General features: G+C 43.2%; 1 protein-coding gene across 2 annotated transcripts in view; it reads left to right on the top strand.

Annotated features, from left to right (window-relative positions):
* LOC139576842 (uncharacterized) overlaps positions 1-21229 on the top strand; it is a 56811-nt gene that overhangs the window by 16243 nt on the left and 19339 nt on the right. For both annotated transcript variants that reach the window (XM_071403367.1, XM_071403366.1), the window contains exons 4-7: positions 16263-16409; positions 17117-17268; positions 17367-17484; positions 21059-21200. In XM_071403367.1, coding sequence (XP_071259468.1) covers positions 16263-16409; positions 17117-17268; positions 17367-17484; positions 21059-21200 — 559 coding nt within the window. The remainder of the gene's footprint in view (positions 1-16262; positions 16410-17116; positions 17269-17366; positions 17485-21058; positions 21201-21229) is intronic.

A 21229-nucleotide genomic window follows, 5' to 3' on the forward strand; every position in this document is an offset into this window, starting at 1 on the left:
TAATAAACAGGTTATTGAGTGAGTCCAGGTGAGTTCAATATCGCTGATGCGTGTGACGAGGGAAGGCAGGTGTGCATAAATGATGGTGGCTGGAATGCGTAATGCAGGGCAGTCGGGGGAAGAGCGGGAGCAGGTGTGACAGGCACTGACTCCTTGGAGAGACCTGCGACTGCTGTTGCAGGGGTTCTCATGGGCCGGGAAATGTCCCACAGGGTGATCACGACAGACGCATCCTTATTGGTATGGGGAGCTCTGTGTGACGGCTACTCAGATAGAGGGATTTGGTCAACAGCACAACGGGTTCTGCATTTCAATTACCTAGAGCCACTGACTGTTTTGCTAGTGCTGAAGCATTTCCTTCCAATGTTGGAGGGCCAGCATGTGTTGATAAGGTCCAACGATAGGATGGTGGTGGCTTACATCAATAGGCAGAGAGGCACGTGGTCTCTCTCTCTCTCTCCTAAACCTGGCCCGTTATCTGCTCGTGTGGAGCAGTGCGCATTTCTGTCGCTCAGTGCGGCGTATCTTCCTATATCTCTCAACGTGGGTGCAGATCTACTTCTCAGGGGGGATCCTATCTCTACGGATAGACTGCCCTGCTCATGACCTTGGCATCAGCGTCGTTGGGGATCTCCACATGCTATCAGTACACCATTTCTGTTTGGAGTTCACGCCTGGTGACTCCAAAGTGAGGTTACGTCCTAATGCAGTTGCTCCCAAGGTTAGGCCTATGTCCGGTGCAGTACCAGTCAAAAGGTTGGACACACCTACTCATTCTAGGGGTTTTTCTTTATTTTTACTGTTTTCTACATTGAAGAATAATAGTGAAAACATCAAAACTATGAAATAACACATATGGAATCATGTTAATTTCTTATGGGCAGGTGGGACAGGTGAAATTGCAGAGCGCGAAATTCAAAAATACCAAATTCAAATATTTAACATTCTTGAAAATATATGTGTTATACATCACAATAAAGCTTAACTTCTTGTTAATCCAGCCGCTGTGTCAGATTCCATAAAGGCTTTGCGGCGAAAGCAAACCATGCGATTATCTGAGGACAGCGCCCCCGCATATAAACACATGAAAATCATATTTCAACCAGGCAGGTGCACCACAAAAGTCAGAAATAGCGATATAATTAATGCCTTACCTTGAAGATCTTCTTCTGTTGGCACTCCAAAATGTCCCAGAAACATCACAAATGGTCCTTTTGTTCGATAATGTCCTTCTTTATGTCCCAAAAATGTCCATTTATTTGGCGTGTTTGATTCAGAAATACACGGGATTCAACTCGCCCAACATGCCTACAAAGTATCTAATAAGTTACCTGTAAACTTGGTCCAAACATTTCAAACAACGTTCCTAATCCAACCTCAGGTACCCTAAAAGGTAAATAATCGATCAAATTTAAGACGGAATAAACTGTTTATAATACCGGATAAAAACAACGTGAAGCGCGCTCCAGTTCATGCTCACCAAAACAATAGAGTCCCCCTGTAGTGACACTTACAATGAATAGAACTACTTCTTCATTTCCCAAAAGAAAAACATTGAACAATTTCTAAAGACTGTTGACATCTAGTGGAAGCCATAGGAACTGCAACCAGGTTCCTAATAATAAGGGTATCCCATAGAAAACAATTGGAAAATCCTATGACCTCAAATGTTTTTTCCCCTGGATGGTTTGTCTTGGGGAAACAAACCAGGGTTTTGCTTGCCATATCAGTTCTGTTATACTCACAGACATTATCTTAACAGTTTTAGAAACTTTGGAGTGTTTTCTATCCAAATCTACCAATTATATACATATCCTAGCTTCTGGGCCGGAGTAACAGGCAGTTTACTTTGGGCACGCTTTTCATCCGGAGGTGAAAATACTGCCCCCTACCCAAGAGAGGTTAAACAAAGCTAAATATATTTTATATTTGAGATTCTTCAAAGTAGCCACTGTAACGGTTTTCTTCCTGGGATGAAGGAGAGGACCAAAACGCAGCGCGGCTAGTGTTCAACATGTTTAATAAAGAATAAGAACGTGAACACTACAAGCTACAAAACAATAAATGTGAAAACCGAAAACAGTCCTATCTTGTGCAGAACACAAAGACAGAAACCAACAGTGCAAACAGGCTACCTTAATATGGTTCCCAATCAGAGACAATGCAAAACACCTGCCTCTGATTGAGAACCATATTAGGCCAAACAACAAACCCAACATAGAAACACAAAACATAGACTACACCCACCCAGCTCACGTCCTGACCAACTAAACAAAGACTAAACAAAGGAAATAAGGTCAGGAACGTGACAGCCACCCTTTGCCTTGATGACAGTTTTCCACACTCTTGGCATTCTCTCAACCAGCTTCATGAGGAATGCTTTTCCAACAGTCTTGAAGGAGTTCCCACATATGCTGAGCACTTGTTGGCTGCTTTTCCTTCACTCTGCGGTCCAACTCATCCCAAACCATCTCAACTGGATTGAGGTCGGTTGTTTGTGGAAGCTAGGTCATCTGATGCAGCACTCCATGACTCTCCTTCTTGGTCAAATAGCCCTTACACAGCCTAGAGGTGTGTTGGGTCATTGTCCTGTTGAAAAACAAATGATAGTTCCACTAAGCGCAAATCAGATGGTATGGCGTATCGCTGCAGAATGCTATGGTGGCCATGCTGGTTAAGAATAAATTCTTATTTACAATGACGGCCTACAGTGGCTTAACTGCCTTGTTCAGGAGCAGGACGACATATTTTTACCTTGTCAGCTCGGGGATTCAATCCAGTAACCTTTCGGTTACTGGCCCAACGCTCTAACCACTAGGCTACCTGCTGCCCCAAATGTAGGTAGAGTTATTAAAGTGACTATGCATAGATAACAACAGAGAGTAGCAGCGGTGTAAAAGAGGCAATGCAAATAGTCTGGGTAGCCATTTGATTATCTGTTCAGGAGTCTTATGGCTTGGTTGTAGAAGCTGTTTAGAAGCCTCTTGGGCCTAGACTTGGCGCTCCGGTACCACTTGCATTGCGGTAGCAGAGAGGGCAGTCTATGACTAGGGTGGCTGGAGTTTTTGACAATTTTTTAGGGCTTTCCTCTGACACTGCCTGGTATAGAGGTCCTGGGTGGCAGGAAGCTTGGCCTCGGTGATGTACTGGGCCGTATGCACTAACCTCTGTAGTGCCTTGCGGTTGGAGGCCGATCAGTTGCCATACCAAGCAGTGATGCAACCAGTCAGGACGCTCTCGATGGTGCATCTGTAGAAACTTTTGAGGATTTGAGGACCCATGACAAATCTTTTCAGCCCCTTGAGGGTGAATAGGTTTTGTCTTCCCCACTGTCTTGTGTGCTTGGACCATGTTAGTTTGTTGGAGAAGTGGACACCAAGGAACTTGAAGGTCTCAACCTGCTCCACTACAGCCCCGTCGATGAGAATGGGGGCGTGCTCGGTCCTCCTTTTCCTGTAGTCCACAATCATCTCCTTTGTCTTGATCACGTTGAGGGAGAGGTTGCTGTCCTGGCACCACACGGCACCACTCCACCCTATAGGCTGTCTCATCGTTGTCTCATTGTTGTCGGTGATCTGGCCACTGTTGTGTCATCAGCAAACTTAATGATGGTTTTGGAGTTGTGCCTAGCCATGCAGTCATGAGGGAACAGGCAGTACAGAAGGGGACACTTTGGAGTCACCAGGCTTGAACTCCAAACAGGAAGGGTGTACTGATAGCACGAGATCCCCAACGACGCTGATGCCAAAGCTATGAGCAGGGCAGTCTTGTAGGAAAGGACCTTCAGGTCCACAGACCCCAATGGTTCAAACGGAGGCCCACACAGAGCATCCAGGACCAACACCAGGTCCCAGGTAAGTGCCATAGGCTTAGACCCTGGTCTATTTTAGATTTTTACATGATTCCATATGTGTTATTTCATAGTTTTGATGTCTTCACTATTATTCTACAATGTAGAAAATAGTAAAAATAAAGAAAAACCCTTGAATGAGTAGGTGTGTTCAAACTTTTGACTGGTACTGTATATTGATACGAACAAGGCTGTCTGTGTTGTGTTTTTGTCTGTTTTGCTAATCCAGCTCGGGGTAGGGCGCTTTCTAAGCAGCGTCTTTTTCGTTGAATGGTGGAAGCTATCTCCCTGGCGTGTGACAACAAAGGACAAGGGTTGCCAAGCGGTGTGCATGCTCACTCTACTAGGGATGTGGTGGTTTCTTGGGCGTTGTTCAGGGGCATGACGATTGGTGATATCTGTGCTGCAGCCAGTTTGTGAAGTTTATCGCTTGAATGTAACTGCTCCCGGTGTGGCTCATAGTGATCTTAAGGCTGGGTCCGGGAGTGGATGTTATGCAGCACACAGGTTGCGCATTTATCCAGATTACCACAGTTCCCCTGAGGGTTTAAGCCTTGGGTTGCCTTGGGTTGCCTTGGTGTCCGGCGGTGCGCAAATTGTGTATTTATCCGGGTTATCACAGTTTCCCTGTGGATTTGAGTTTTGGGCTGCCATGGTTCATCGATGAGACGGCATGCGATTGTGCATTATTAAGTCACAGCAGGTTCCCTGTTGTTTTGGACTTGCAGTTACATGTACGAGTTCTGACTTTTCATGCTCGCAAGGTACAGTAAGTATTGTTCTTCGAACTGTGGGGTCTATGGACTTGGACCACTGTGGTCGATGTTAAGCAGCGATCTGTCCGGGTTATCACTGTTTCCCTGTGGGTTTGAGCCTTGGGCTGCCTTGAAGGGCGAAATGCTCAGAGTGCGCATTATCAGGGTTACCATCGTTTTCTGTGGGTTTGAGCCTTGGGCAGCCTTGGGCACCCGTGGCAGCGCACGAGTGCACAGTTTCCAGGTTACTGCAGGTTTACTGTGGGTTTTAGCCTCTGGCTTCCCTAGGTTCATCGACTCTGGTCGATGCTATGCAGCACGCAGGTGCACTTTACCTATTAACGACAGGTGTTCTGTTGTTTTGGAATTGCGCTTCCTTGTATGAGTTCTGACATTTCAGGCTTGTAAGGTATTGTTCTTGGAACCGTGGGGTCTATGGACTTGGGCTGCAGTGGCAACGTGTCAGTGCACATAGCCAAGTTGCAACAGGTTCTGGCTCCCTATAAGGGGCTCTAACAGTTCAGGCCTCATGAGGCTCTGACAGTTCAGGCTTCTCTGCTTCTCTGCTTCTCTTTTTGGAGCCGGTGGAACCTGCTTGTGCTTGGGCTGCCATGGGCCTCCTAGATTGGTACCCTCTGAGCCGGCTTGGGGTGTGATTGTATGTCCCTATAGTATTTTATACAGAGTGACCGACTGAAAGGGAATGTACAGTTATGAATATAACTACTCGTCCCTGAAGGAGGGGGCAAGGTATAACATATTTTGGTGCCACGCCGCCAGCGGCTTCGGGCTCCTTGAGAGCGGTATTGAATTGAGTAAATGAATGCGAGCCCCGGTATTATAGCCAGGAAGGCGGGGCTTACGAGGTCAGGATCTGCATCCGTTGGCCCGTTGGTCGTGATTTCAGTTTGCTTCAGGTAAATAGAATTGGTTGTTAACTCCCCATAATATGTTATACCTCAAATCAAATCACATTTTATTGGTCACATACCCATGGTTAGCAGATGTTAATGCGAGGGTAGCGAAATGCTTGTGCTTCTAGTGCAATAATATCTAACAAGTAATCTAACAATTCCACAACAACTACCTAATACACACAAATCTATGTAAAAGGATGGAATAGGAATATTTACATATAAATATATGGATGAGTGATGAAGGAGCGGCATAGGCAAGATGTAATAGATGGTATAGAATACAGTATATACTGTACATATGAGATGAGTAATGCAAGATATATAAACATTATTAAAGTGGCATTATTAAAGTGACTAGTGATCCATTTATTAAAGTGGCCAATGATTTCGAGTCTGTATGTAGGCAGCAGCCACTCTGTGTCAGTGGTGGCTTTTAACAGTCTGATTTCCTTGAGATAGAAGCTGTTTTTCAGTCTCTCGGTCCCAGCTTTGACCTGTGCTGACCTTGCGTTCTGGATGGTAGCGGGGTGAACAGGCAGTGGCTCGAGTGGTTGTTGTCCTTGATGATCTTTTTGGCCTTCCTGTGACATCGGGTGCTGTAGGTGTCCTGGAGGGCAGGTAGTTTGCCCCCAGTGATGTGTTGTGCAGACCGCACCACCCTCTGGAGAGCCTTGCGGTTGTGGGCGGTGCAGTTGCCGTACCAGGCGGTGATACAGCCCGACAGGATGCTCTCAATTGTGCATCTGGTAAAGTTTGTGAGGGTTTTAGATGACAAGCCAAATTTCTTCAGCCTCCTGAGGTTGAAGAGGCGCTGTTGCGCCTTCTTCACCACACTGTCTGTGTGGGTGGACCATTTCAGTTTGTCCTTGATGTGTACGCCGAGGAACTTAAAACTTTCCACCTTCTCCACTGCTGTCCTGTCGATGTGGATAGGGGGGTGCTCCCTCCTGTTTCCTGAAGTCCACGATCATCTCCTTTGTTTTGTTGACGTTGAGTGAGAGTGTAACGCTCGTCTTCCTCCTCGTCTGAGGAGGAGCAAGGATCGGACCAAAACGCAGCGTGGGTTGAATACATAATAATTTTTATAATAATAACGAAGACGAAAAAACACTTGAACAAACTACAAAATAATAAACGACGTTAACAGACCTGAACTTGAGAACACATAAAACATGAACGCACGAACAGGAACAAACAAACGAACGAAACGAAACAGTACCGTGTGGTGAAACAAACACAGACACAGCAACAATCACCCACAAACCAACAGTGAGAACAGCCTACCTTAATATGGTTCTCAATCAGAGGAAACGTAAAACACCTGCCCCTGCCCCTGATTGAGAACCATATCAGGCTAGTTGACAATGAACCCAACATAGAAACACATAACATAGAATGCCCACCCAGCTCACGTCCTGACCAACTAAACAATACAGAACAAAGGAAATAAGGTCAGGAACGTGACAGAGAGGTTGTTTTCCGTCAGGTAACAGTAGTTATATTAATTTCTGTACAATTAAAATGCATATATTTAGCTTTGCTTTTCCTTAGCGTGCTTTTTAGTTGTTCAGTTTTTGGCATTCTTTTGTTTTTTATCGTATATTTGTTGTGTAGTACATTTTTCAGCTTCTATTTTCATAGTTTTTTCATAGTTCTTTTTCTTCTGTGAAGTGCATTGCGTTGCATTCCTGTACATATATCTTTATGTACATATTCTTTATCCCTTTACACTTGTGTGTATAAGGTAGTAGTTTTGGAATTGTTAGGTTAGATTACTCGTTGGTTATTACTGCATTGTCGGAACTAGAAGCACAAGCATTTCGCTACACTCGCATTAATATCTGCTAACCATGTGTATGTGACAAATAAAATTTGATTTGAATTTGAAAATAAATGACATTACTAAGCTGCTCCCGAATGTACTACGCCAGGACATGGACATCGATTCTATCGTAGTACATATGGGTTTTAATTACATTATGAAGGGTAGCTCTGAACAGTTGAAACTGGATTTCAAAGAGCTGATTGACTCTCTGCTCGACACTAACAGACACATCATATCTGGCCCTGTGCCATCTCTGAATCGTGGCATTGAGCGCTTTAGCGGGATTCTTTCTCTTCACAACTGGCTACGTGATTATTGTAGCTCAATGGGTGTAACTTTTGTTGACAATTTCCCTACTTTTTGGAAACAAAACACCACCAGCTTTTTGCCAGCAGCTTTTCGCTGTGCTTCAAGCATTGAGCTGTTTATGACTTCAAGCATATCATCTCTCGAGATTAGGCTGGTGTAACCGATGTGAAATGGCTAGCTAGTTAGCGGGGTGCGCGATAATAGCGTTTCAATCGGTGACTTCACTCGCTCTGAGACCTTGAAGTAGTTGTTCCCCTTGCTCTGCAAGGGGCTGTTGCGGGGCTTTTGTGGATTGATGGGTAACGATGCTTCGAGGGTGGCTGTTGTCGATGTGTTCCTGGTTCGAGCCCAGGTAGGGGGCGAGGAGAGGGACGGAAGCTATACTGTTACACTGGCAATACTAAAGTGCCTATAAGAACATTCAATAGTCAAAGGTATATGAAATACAAATGGTATAGAGAGAAAAAGTCCTATAATTCCTATAACTACAACCTAAAACTTCTTACCTGGGAATATTGAAGACTCATGTTAAAAGGAGCCAAAAGCTTTCATATGTTCTCATGTTCTGAGCAAGGAACTTAAACGTTAGCTTTTTTACATGGCACATATTGCACTTTTACTTTCTTCTCCAACACTTTGCATTATTTAAACCAAATTGAACATGTTTCATGATTTATTTGATGCTAAATTGATTTTATTGATGTATTATATTAAGTTAAAATAAGTTTTCATTCAGTATTGTTGTAATTGTCATTATTACAAATACATTTTTAAAAAACGGCCGATTAATCGGTTTCGGCTTTTTTTGGTCCTCCAATAATCGGTATCGGTATCGGCGTTGAAAAATCATAATCGGTCGACCTCTAACTTAGACAATACCTTTGATGATACAGTGGTAGCAATACAAGTTTAGAACATTTACAGAAAAGACAGAAATGCCAGTGGTGGAGGTGTTGCTATTTATATTCAGAGCCACATTCCTGTAAAGGTTAGAGAAAATCTCATGTTAAATACTGTTGAAGTAATATGGCTACAGGTTCACCTGCCTCACCTAAAGCCCATTCTTGTGGGAAGCTGCTATAGACCACCAAGTGCTAACTGTCAGTATCTGGATAACATGTAGTGATGCCTATGCTGTTGATGTAAAGAATATTTGTTGGTCTGTGGTGTTTAATGAGGAGCAAACAGACGTTGCAATTGACACATTTATGAAATTGTTTTTCCCAGTTACTAATAAGCATCCACCCATTAAGAAAATTACTGTAAAAACTGTTAAATCCCCGTGGATTTATGAGGAATTGGAAAATTGTATGGTTGAGAGGGATGAGGCAAACGGAATGGCAAATAAGTCAGGCTACACAACCGATTGGCAAATGTACTGCAAATTGAGAAATCATGTGACTAAGCTGAATAAAAAGAAGAAGAAACTACACTATGAAACAAAGATAAATTACATAAAGAATGATAGTAAAAAGCTTTGGAGCGCCTTCAAATAAATTTGGGGAAAAAGGCAAACTCAGCTCCATCATTCATTGAATCAGATGGCTCATTCATTACAAAACCGACTGATATTTCCATCTACTTTAAAGTTTTTTTTCATTGGCAAGATTAGCAAATTTAGGCATGACATTTCAGCAACAAACGCTGACACTACACATCCAAGTATATCAGACCAAATTATGAAAGACAAGAATTGTCATTTTGAATTCCATAAAGTGAGTGTGTGAAAAAGAGGTAAAAAATGATTGTTGTCAATCAACAATGACAAGCCACCGGGGTCTGACAACTTGGATGGAAAATTACTGATGATAATAGCGGATGATATTGCCCCTCTATTTGCCATATCTTCAATTTAAGCCTACTAGAAAGTGTGTGCCCTCAGGCCTGGAGGGAAGCAAAAGTAATTCCGCTACCTAAGAATAGTAAAGCCCCCTTTACTGGCTCAATCAGCCTGTTACCAACCCGTAGTAAAGTTTTGGAAAAAATGGTTTTGACCAGATACAATGCTATTTTACAGTAAACAAATTGACAAGACTTTCAGCATGCTTATAGGGAAGGATATTCAACAAGCACAGCACTTACACAAATTACTGATGATTGGCCGAAATTGATGATAAAAGATTGTGGGGCTGTTTTGTTAGACTTCAGTGCGGCTTTTGACATTATCGATGATAGTCTGCTGCTGAAAAAACATATGTGCTATGGCTTTACACCCCCTGCTATATTGTGGATAAAGAGTTACCTGTCTAACAGAACACAGAGGGTGTTCTTTAATGGAAGACTCTCTTTAATGGAAGCAAACATAATCCAGGTAGAACCAGGAATTCCTCAGGGCAGCTGTCTAGGCCCCTTACTTTTTTCAATATTTACTAATGACATGCCACTGACTGAGTAAAGCAAGTGTGTCTTTGTATGCGGATGACTCAACACCACACACTTAAGCTACTACAGCAACTGAAATGACTGAAACACTTAACAAAGAGCTGCAGTTGGTTTCAATAAGTTAGTCCTAAATATTTCAAAAACTAAAAGCATTGTATTTGGGACAGATCATTCACTAAACCCTAAACCTCAACTAAATATTGTAATAAATAATGTGGAAATTGAGCAAGTTGAGGTGACTAAACTGCTTGGAGTAACCCTGGATTGTAAACTGTCATGGTCAAAACATATTGATACAACAGTAGCTAAGATAGGGAGAAATCTGTCCATATTAAAGCGCTACTCTACCTTCTTAACAGCACTATCAACAAGGCAAGTCCTACAGGCTCTAGTTTTGTCGCACCTGGACTACTGTTCAGACGTGTGGTCAGGTGTCACAAATAGGGACTTACGAAAATTGCCATTGGCTCAGAACAGGGCAACACAGCTGGCCCTTTGATGTACACAGAGAGCAAACATTAATAATATGCATGTCAATCTCTAGAGGTGAGATTGACTTCATCACTACTTGTATTTGTGAGAGGTATTGACATGTTGAAAGCACCAAGTTGTCTGTTTAAACGACTAGCATACAGCTCAGACACCCATGCATACCTCACAAGATATACCACCAGAAGTCTGTTCACAGTCCCCAAGTCCAGAACAGACTATGGGAGGCGCACAGTACTACATAGAGCCATGACTACATGGAACTCTATTCCACATCAGGTAACTGATGCAAGCAGTAGAATCAGATTTTAAAAACAGATAAAAATACACCTTATGGAACAGCAGTGACTGTGAAGCAACACAAACATAGGCATAGAGGCATGCATACACACATGATAACATATGCACAATACACACACATACACCTTGATTTTGTGTTGTAGATATGTGGTGGTGGAGTATGGGCCTGAGGGCACACACTTAGTATCTTGTGAATTCTGTAATGAATGTATTGTAATGTTTTTAAAATGTTAGAATTGCCTTAATACAAATTCCATGTCTGACATGTGCTGTATAAATAAAGCTTGATTTCATTTGAACGAATGAGCAGAACAAATGCAGCATCTGTCAATTATTTACCAGTACTGTACATCATGTATGGAATACAAAAGGGCTCATAAAAAAACTCACACATGCATGAACACCTGCACATGGTAATTTCTAAGTCATACAGTATGTTAGTATGTTTCAAATACAGTGTCATTAAAAACAGGTATTGGTACATTGACACTTCCATGCTTTGTCACAGATTTAAATGCTGTAGACCATGGTTGACTTGTTGCTTCTAAATAGCTTGTTTTCTGATTCAGGCATGGAGGGCCATTCTGTAGTTGGCCAAGTTGGCTGGGGCTGAGGTTTGGATGTGTCACTCACTGCTGCAGTGGCTTGACCATGTGAGCAGAACGTGCTTGCTGGTGCAAGGGTTAAAACAGCCGGACAGAGAGAGAGGGACTGAGTTAACTGTAATCTATTGCTTGACAAAGAGCTATTCATAAGAGGGTTAAACTGATTAGGGGAGAGGAGGATTGAAGAGGGAAATTTGGGGGTAAGGGAGGGGTGGGCTGTCAGGGGCTGGGGGCTGGCCCCAGACTTATGATTGTATTCAAATCAAAACACATCCCACAATGCACCTCTGCCTGTCTCCCTTAAACACATACGGAACGGACAAAGAAAAACAAAACTGAGGCCTCTGTAAACAGAATAATCTGTCTTCCTCCATAGGTGCCGCTATTAATTGTAGCATATGAAATTCTGTATATCCCCGTGCATTACAACATGTAATTACGCAGCAGTGGGAACCACCACTGCAACAATCCCATGTCCATTCCATTTCCTCCGAACAATAGAACATTATCCCAGAGATTTAAAGCTGAGAGGCTGCATGGACCACAATGAACAGCATTTGCCACACAATCACTGCATCGGAAGTGTTGACTTCCATATGTGTGACACCCAGCTTGAATGGAATCATGTGGGTAAAATTAATATGATTTTAACACCAGTTTCACTAAAGTAAGCATGGGAGCACAGAGTGATTTTAAACACAATGCAGTACATTACAGAGAGCCTCCTTGTATATTAAAACCCCAGGCCATGGTTACATAAAAACTGTTGTCAGAGTACAGGCAAGCCAGTTCTCTGGCAGTGCAGTGAGCGGTGCAGCACAGAAAGAGCTGAGTGATTTTTAACCTGCCACCCACTGGGGGAGAACTTGACTCTGGCTAATGTGGAGGGTGGTGCGTCTTAGAGGGGAATGCTGAACTGAATGGGTGCATTAGAGTTTCCATTATGCACCCTTCACTGCACACCAGCCAGACCTGTCGGAATAGCAGCTCGTTGCAAGGTGGACTGAAGTCGTCATGTGATATCTGGGGGTGGAAAAACAGTGAGGAGAATAGACAGGAAAAAGGAGCAGCTAGTGTTTCTCTGTCTCTGTGCTCCATAGAGACTAGTGTATAGGAGGACCTCAGGATATTGTGCTAATGCAGGCCAAGTGGGAGTAATGAATGTGTCTGCTGGAATGTTGCAGGCTCACTGAGGTCAGTGAGGTCTCACTCATTGGTAGTAGTCGGTGGATTATTGATCCAAATACCTTCTATAACCACGCCATAATCTGTCATTGTATTCCTTGTAGAATGCAGTGCTGAGCCATTTAACAATTTTAATCAATACTTGGTCATCTTTGATGAGTATTCAGATCCCCATATTTTTCTTTCGAGTTGGGATGGATTGGAAATTGTCCACACCTTTAATTTGGAACATTATTTTAAATCATGTGGTAGTGACCCATCTGTCCATCTTAATAACAAAAGCAATCATTTACAGGGCACATACTTATTTTTTTATCTTATTCTAATTTGTTTTTATGAATGGAAGCAATTTTGCCTTTTGGGACCATCCATGGCTAGACAAATAATTAATTGTCACTATTGTCTGACCTCAGATTCGAATTAAAACATGCTTTTCTCTCTCTGGCTCTCTTTTAGCTCTCACACTGGGTGCGTTCGTAATTTCAATCTGGAGTGCCAGAGTGCACTCGGAGTGCCCTCTGGGTGTTCGTAAATTCAGAGTGTTGTAAGATTGTCTGTTCGTAAATTCAGAGCGTTTCGCTCACGGAGCGTTCAAAGCGCACACTGGAAGCTCTGTCCGAGGAGTAGGGTTGATCCGAGCGTTCTGGCCTCACAACTGCAGTCAAGTACCCAAGCTAACTGGCTAATGTTGGCTAGCTTGCTAGCTACTTCCAGACACAAATGAGAGAACACCTCACTCTGACCATTTTACTTGCCCTAGCAGAGCTGGTTAGGCTGTTTTTATGTTATCCAGAGCATTATCAAGAACTGCTGCTGACAACAATTGAATTATGCTTTTTTTGCCGACGTTTACTGACACCAGCCATATTCAATGGGTGTTGAGCATTCGTAAATTTGTCAGTTATTCTGCGCTCTGGCACACTCAGACGAGAGTGCTCTGAAATCAGAGTAGGTAGCCAGAGTGAATTTACGAATGCACCCACTGTCTCCATTTCCTACTGCTGGATCGGTCACAAGCCATTTACCCATTATTTAAATCCAAACATGTTTCTTCCATGTGTAATTTTTTTGAATCACAGGCACAAACCCACCCCCTGTGATTGGCCCTCCCTTCCCAGTGTTTTACCCCTTCGCTCCCCGTTTCCACAGCAACTGAATTCAAATCCAAACTCCCAGCCTTGGGTATTCTTGGTTTCATCACTATGGTAATCTGAGAGAATTACGAGGGGTGGTGTGGGGGAGTTGCCTTCCCTTTGTAGTGATGGACAGGCAGGAGGGGAGCAAGAAAGTTAAGTGTTTGATAGTCAAACTAAAAATTCCCCAGTGGTGAGCCAGTTGGAACTGCACACTCAAGGTTTTGAAAATCAATTCATATGCTGTGCACGCTCATGCTTGCATGTCAGTATTTAGATTTATTTGGCTATTGGGAATTCCTTGGTTTGTGTTTGATTCCTAATCATTCTTAGAGGTGCTGGTAATCTTAATGAATTTAAAATGTTCCTCAGCATTTCTAGCCACAAAGGGATTAGGTGTGAGAGTGTGTGTGAAGTGTTACACATGAAAGAGTTTTTCTCCAGTGCACTGGGTGTGGAGTTAATTCCATTGCTTTTTGGGAAAAAGTCTGTATAGGAAATAGACAGCTCAGGGAGGATCCCTCACTTTGAGATAACAGCCAATGCCTGAAGTCTTTGATACACCTGTTATCATTTCAGCACACATTTCCTTTCTCTGAGTGTCCTATCAGCTCTCCTAATAACACTGACCTGGGATCAGAGGTACATTTTTATGTAAGCACAAACTGAGAGCCGCCCAGTAATGATTGGGTCTGTGTTGAAGCAGGTCAGACAATCATTACCTCTGCAAGCATACCTTACTATTAACCAAAACAACAGCCCCTCTCTGGAATGTGTTAATTGTTACTCATTCTAATCCCTTTTTAAACACAGTGTGGTGTTTCACCCTGAAGCCTCAAGGCTGTGGGTGCATTTTGCTTAATTAATCACAAGGCTACCTCTGGCCACTGCTGTCTGAAGGGAAAACATCCTGGACAGCTGAATAGTCGCTGTTTTCCTCTGATGTTTTTTGGCATAATTTCAAAGTTGAAGTAAATTCAATAAATCTTTTTTGTCATTCAACACCCTGGTGAAATGACCTCAGGAGCTGAAGTACAAGATTGTGTCGTGAAAAGATTCAATGATGAGGGTGCTACTGCGTTTCTATTCTCATGCTTATTCAATGAACAGACTAGGGGCTTTTTTTCTGGAAATAGGGGCTTTTTACACATTGTGTTGTCAATCATAGGATTTAGTGTACAAGGTGCCTACAGTCTTTATTCTAGATTCTGCAGGCTGTAGAATTGCATTGGTTATCTACTACAATTGCTTACTACAGAGGCTTATAAAGCCTAAGCATTTATCAGACCTCATCATATGAAGGCATTCAGTTGTACAACTGGCTAGGTAGCCCCCTTTCCCTTTCCCTATTCCTTGTCAGAGGGTTAATTGGTTGAACTTTTTCCACCTTGAAAAATATGTACATTTCCTGTGTTTAAAAGCCAAGTTAAAAGCCAAGGGCTTCCTCCTCTGTTCATTTATAGCTCCAAACATTATTAACTTACATTTATGAGTAACTCATTGGGTACGTTTGTTTTGTTCTGAGGGGATGCATGAGGTTTCTCTGTGACTGCTCTGTTTATTTTAAAACTGCTTGGCTGTTGCCTGCTAAAAGCACAAGTTTTCCACTGATTTACTATACACATCCTCCTATCATTTAAAACCCTGCATTTGGGGAAAAAAGAGTTCATTGAGAGACTGAATAAGGAGGGGGTGGGGAAAGACGGGTAACTTAGTACCCTGAAAACCAGGCTTCAGTCACCAGGCAACCAAAAGATCACGTTTCAAAGCCCGACAAGGAGTTGTAAGAAGTAGAAAGAAAAAGAGAGGGGCGGAGTGTGAGATAGAGAGACGTGTGTTTGGAAGGAGGTGGGGGGGAGAGAGCACTTCATAAAGTGTCTTCCGCTTTCCACAGTTTCCCTCTCTGCCATATGCTCCTCCATGATAAACAAAAACAGGTGATACATTTCAAAACAAATCTTCAGATTCCGGTGGAATCTGGTGACATTTTGACATTGATAAGAGCTTCTCTATTGTGTTGATGTATTGGTACCAAACTGCCTTTACCCTTTTTTATCTATTCTCTTCATCACTCTCCGTATGGTAAACAACGGGAAGTCTAAATATAGTAAATCTTTCTCAACTAGAATCTTGCTCTGCTTGTCACAATTGAATCAAGTGTTGGTACTTCCCTATCCCAAGGTCTCTGGCTTCTCTTTAAATTACATTCTCTGTTTGCCATTTATGTCATTCCATATATTACATTAAGCAGACCGAAAAGCCCTGAGTCCTAAACCCTTTGGGGAATTTAAGTAATGTATAATTGATTATTTGATACTAACTCACAGAAAACTTAATGGGACAGTATAGTTGATGTCCTGAAAACCCATGAGGTTTGACTTTGCCTGTGGCCTTTTGTGACACTGGATGACTGTGTCCTCTGCTTGGTAAGCCCACTGCCTGCATGTGCTGACTCTGCTAGTCTGGTTGTATGTTCTGACCCTGGGGGCTCTCTGTCTCTCTCTGTGCCCAGGCCGTGTGTCTCTGACCCGGGGGGCCTCGCTGCTGGTGGAGGGGCTGAGCCTGGAGGACGAGGGCTGGTTCGAGTGTCGCATCCTGCTCCTGGACTGCACCACAGACGAGTTCCGCAATGGCACCTGGACCTTCCTCTCCATCACAGGTGCAGCTCAGTGGGTCTCTGTGGCAGTCAGAGGAACTGGACCTACAGGACAAGTCATCCTCTAACTGCTCACAACCATCAGTGTTTTCCCTTTAGAATATTCTCAACATCCTCAGCATGTCCCTCTCCTGTTTATCTTCATATGGAGTCTTTTTTCAGTGTATAAGTTGTTGTTGCATAATGCTCAGTGTTTTACACAGTGCTCACGACACGTCTCGTCTCGCCACAGGGGACGTAGACACAGTGCACGTGACCTCACCAGGATAGTGGAGGCTAAAGGGAAAACAATGTTTTGTGTTCAAGTGTTTCTCTTGTCCTGCATCCTTCTCTCCTCCTACTGTCACTCTCTCCTTCTCTCCTTTTCCTATTCTGTTTTCCCATTCACCCACATATCAAAACACATGCCACTCCAATTTACTATCTACCTCTCATCCTCTCTTTCTTTCCATTTGTCCATCTTGTCTTATTTTCTTCCTCCCTTACGCATCAAATAGGATATCATCAGGGCAAGTATTGTGTTACATCCATGTAACGTACCTGGTTACTCAACATGTTTGGGTGATCAGAGGCCATGACTAGCTTACAAATATAGCAGTAACATAATTCATAGTTTCCCATTAGTTAACTAATTGTTACACAGTAGTTAATTAACTAGCTAGATAATTGTGTTACATTTGTTTAAAGATCATCTAATTTTCCCCCTACAGCCCCACCTGTATTTATCAAGACTCCGCCTACCTTTGTGGAAGTCCTGCTAGGGGACTCCCTGACCCTCAGCTGTGGTGCCCATGGTAACCCTCGACCAACTGTTATCTGGCATAAAGATGAGGCCCCAATTGAGAATGGTGAAAAGATAGTGGTATGTAGAAAAGCTTCTGTTTGCTGTTGTTGGATGAAGTTGTTGGTCATGATTCAAAGCATCTGCAATCTCTTTCTTTCTCCCTCCCTCTCTCACAGGTGCTCAATGGCACCTTATCTTTGGCCCCCGTCACCAGAGAGACATCAGGAATGTATAAATGTCATGTGTCCAACTCGGAGGGGAATCTGACCCATACTACCCAGCTGCAGGTCAAAGGTCAGTCTGACTATCTTCTAACCATCTGGGAGAGGCAGGCAGGTCCTCTGCGGACTTCTCATAAGCCCAATCAGCTCAGTTCGCTCACCTTAAGGGTCTCCAATGTATTAACCCCTAAAGGTTCATACATTAGTCCTTAAAACCTTAGGTCTGGTTAAGAAGACAGACCATTTAGTTTACTAACCATTTAGTTTATGGAGTGGCTGCAGATACGTCTTTTCTGGACCCCTCTTCCCGTCAGCTAAAGGTCCTAAAGCTTCTGCGCATGTATGGGATTCCCTACATTACTCATAGTCTCTGCTCTTCTCATAGAGAACAGGCTACTCTGACGAATGGTGGTCGTTTAATAAAGTTAGATCAAAGCTGAATAAATGTTCCTAACATTAGGAACACCAGGATTCAATACCCCTGTCTTTCTCACCACTGTATGTCTCTCATTGGAGAGGAGCCTGGAGAAAGGGAGAAAGAGCCTACACTGACCACACAAAGCGTACTGTCTCCACCTAGGGTGCTTGCCTTTACCCTACACTTAAATTTTTGCTACATCATTTCTGCAACATAATTTCTGCAACTCCAAGATCTCAGGGTATTAGCAAGTACATACACTGAATGTACAAAACATTAGGAATACCTTCCTAACATTGAGTTGCACCCCCTTTTGCCCTCAGAACAGCCTCAATTCGTATTCATTATGATTTATATATATATATTTTGCTATTTAGGAATGTGTTATTCAATGTGTTTCTCTGGGCTATAGTGGTAAAGGCCAAAAAGGCCAAATTCAATATTTTATCAAATAATTTATACATATTTAGTTTGATACCTAAAGGTGTCCTAAAATTCTAAATCAAATAGCTAAATTATCCATGGTAGGACCTTCTTAAAACAATTCCATATGTCAGCTTACAATTTTTCACCTGTAAAACTTGACCACAAAAATGTGTGCGTAAATTAGAGGTAAAGAAACACGTGCACAGAACGTGATTCCGATCTTCAGCTCCGGGCCACGTTCAGTAGCCAAATGTTGTTGAACATTGCAGATAGGAATGCCATGAATAGAGCCTACGTGATTCCTTGTTCAATATGTCAGAGAGGCATGTTTGTTCTACAACACATATTTCTCTCTGAACGTTCCAAAACATTGCGTCCTGCTGAATGCGTCCCTGGGGAAAAGGGTTCCAGGGGGCTGGGATATGGTAGTTACCTACGGATCCGCAGCCTCTGCCTTTAGTTTAACAGAAAGCCAACTTAAAGCACATATGTTTTCTGGGAAAATAGTCTGGGTAGCCATTTGATTAGCTGTTCAGGAGTCTTATGGCTTGAGACCACTGTAGAGATTGCATCATCTGTGGATCTGTTGGTGCGGTATGCAAATTGGAGTGGGTCCAGGGTTTCTGGGATGATGGTGTTGATGTGAGCCATGACCAGCCTTTCAAAGCATTTCATGGCTACAGACGTGAGTGCTATGGGTCAGTAGTCATTTAGGCAGGTTACCTTAGTGCTCTTGGGCACAGGGACTACAGTGGTCTGATTGAAACATGTTGGTATTACAGACTCAGACAGGGTGTTATGTTAAAGAAAACACTCTCCAGTTGGTCAGCACATGCTCGGAGTGCGCATCCTGGTAATCCGTCTGGTCCTGTTGCCTCGTGAATGTTCAACTGTTTAAAGGTCTTACTCACATCGGCTTCGGAGAGTGTGATAACACAGTCGTGCGGAACAGCTGATGCTCTCATGCGTGTTTCAGTGTTACTTGCCTCGAAGCGAGCATAGAAGTTATTTAGCTCGTCTGGTAGGCTCGTGATACTGGGTGGCTCTCGGCCGTGCTTCCCTTTGTAGTCTGTAATAGTTTGCAGGCCCTGCCACATCCGACGAGTGTCGGAGCCGGTGTAGTACAATTCAATCTTAGTCCTGTATTGACGCTTTGCCTTTTTGATGGTTCGTCGGAGGGCATAGCAGGATTTCTTATAAGCTTCCGGGTAAGAGTCCTACTCCTTGAAAGCGGCTGCTCTACTTTTTAGCTCATTGCGAATGTTGCCTGTAATTCATGGCTTCTGGTTGGGGTATGTACGTACAGTCACTACTGTGGGGACGACGTCCTTGATGCACTTATTGATAAAGCCAGTGACTGATGTGGTGTACTCCTCAATGCCATTGGAAGAATCCCTAAACATAATCCAGTTTTTGCTAGCAAAACAGTCCTGTAGCTTAGCATCTGCTTCATCTGACCACTTGTTTTATAGACCAAGTCACTGGTATTTCCTGCTTTAATTTTTGCTTGTAAGCAGGAATCAGGAGGATAGAATTATGGTCAGATTTGCCAAATGGAGGGCGAGGGAAAGCTTTGTACGTGTCTCTGTGTGTGGAGTGAAGGTGGTCTAATATTTTTCCCTCTGGTTGCACAATTAACATGCTGATAGAAATTAGCTAAAACTGATTTAAGTTTCCCTGCATTAAAGTCCCCGGCCACTAGGAGTGCAGCCTCTGGATGAGCTTTTTCCTGTTTGCTTATGGCGCTATACAGCTCATTGAGGTGGTATGTAGACAGCTACGAAAAATACAGATGAAAACTTTCTTGGTAGATAGTGTGGTCTAAAGCTTATCATGAGATACTCTACCTCAGGCGAGCAAAACCTCGAGACTTCCTTAGATATCATACACCAGCTGTTGTTTACATAAATGCATAGGCTCCCATCCCATGTCTTACCAGAGGCTGCTTTTTTGTCCTGCCGATAAAGTATATAACCCGCCAGCTGTATGTTCTTAATGTCGTCGTTCAGCCACGACTCGGCGAAACATAAGATATTACAGTTTTTAATGTCCCGTTGGTAGAATAAACGTGCTTTCAGTTCGTCCCATTTATTTTCCAGCGATTGAACGTTAGCTAGCAGGACGGAAGGCATGGGAAGATTAGCCTCTCGTCGCCTGATCCTCACAAGGCACCCTGATCTCTTTCCGCGAAATCTGCGTTTTCTTCTCCAGCAAATAACGGGGATCTGGGCCTGGTCGGGTGTCTGTATTAAATCCCTCCCGTCCGACTCATTGAAGAACAACTCTTTGTCCAGTTTGAGGTGAGCAATCGCCGTTCTGATGTCCAGAAGCTCTTTTCGGTCATAAGAGACTGTAGCAGCAACATTATGTACAAAACAAGTTACGAACAACGCGAATAAACAAACAAAATAGCATGGTTGGTTAAGAGCCGATAAGATGGCAGCCTTCCCCTCCGGCGCCATTTTACTATCAGGGCCCGTATCCCCAAAGCGTCTCAGAGTAGGAGTGCTGATCTAGGATCTGTCAATATAATCGTATTCATTATAATCTAAAAGGCTAAACTGATCCTAGATCAGCACTTTTACTCTGAGATGCTTTGTGGATACAGGCCCAGAGCTACTGTGACACTTCCATCTAGTGGTGTATGGTCTATAAATGCACTGTTCTTATCACATCAAAACCTCAGCTGTTATTTGTGTCCTCATACCTGTATCATTAAGGTTTATCAGTATGACTCACTTGTTTTACAACCAGATAAAAGCACATGTATGCAGTAACTTAAAATCTCCCAACTTCAAAATAGGTCCTCCACTCATCATCATCGCCCCAGAGGACACCACCCTCAACATATCCCAGGATGCAGTTCTGCAGTGCCAAGCTGAGGCCTATCCCTCCAACCTCACCTATGAGTGGTGGAAACAGGGACAGAATGTCTACCATATAGAGTGAGTTGACTTTGACACATTGTAAACAC

Source organism: Salvelinus alpinus, chromosome 5, assembly GCF_045679555.1.
Source record: "Salvelinus alpinus chromosome 5, SLU_Salpinus.1, whole genome shotgun sequence".
Taxonomy (NCBI): domain Eukaryota; kingdom Metazoa; phylum Chordata; class Actinopteri; order Salmoniformes; family Salmonidae; genus Salvelinus; species Salvelinus alpinus.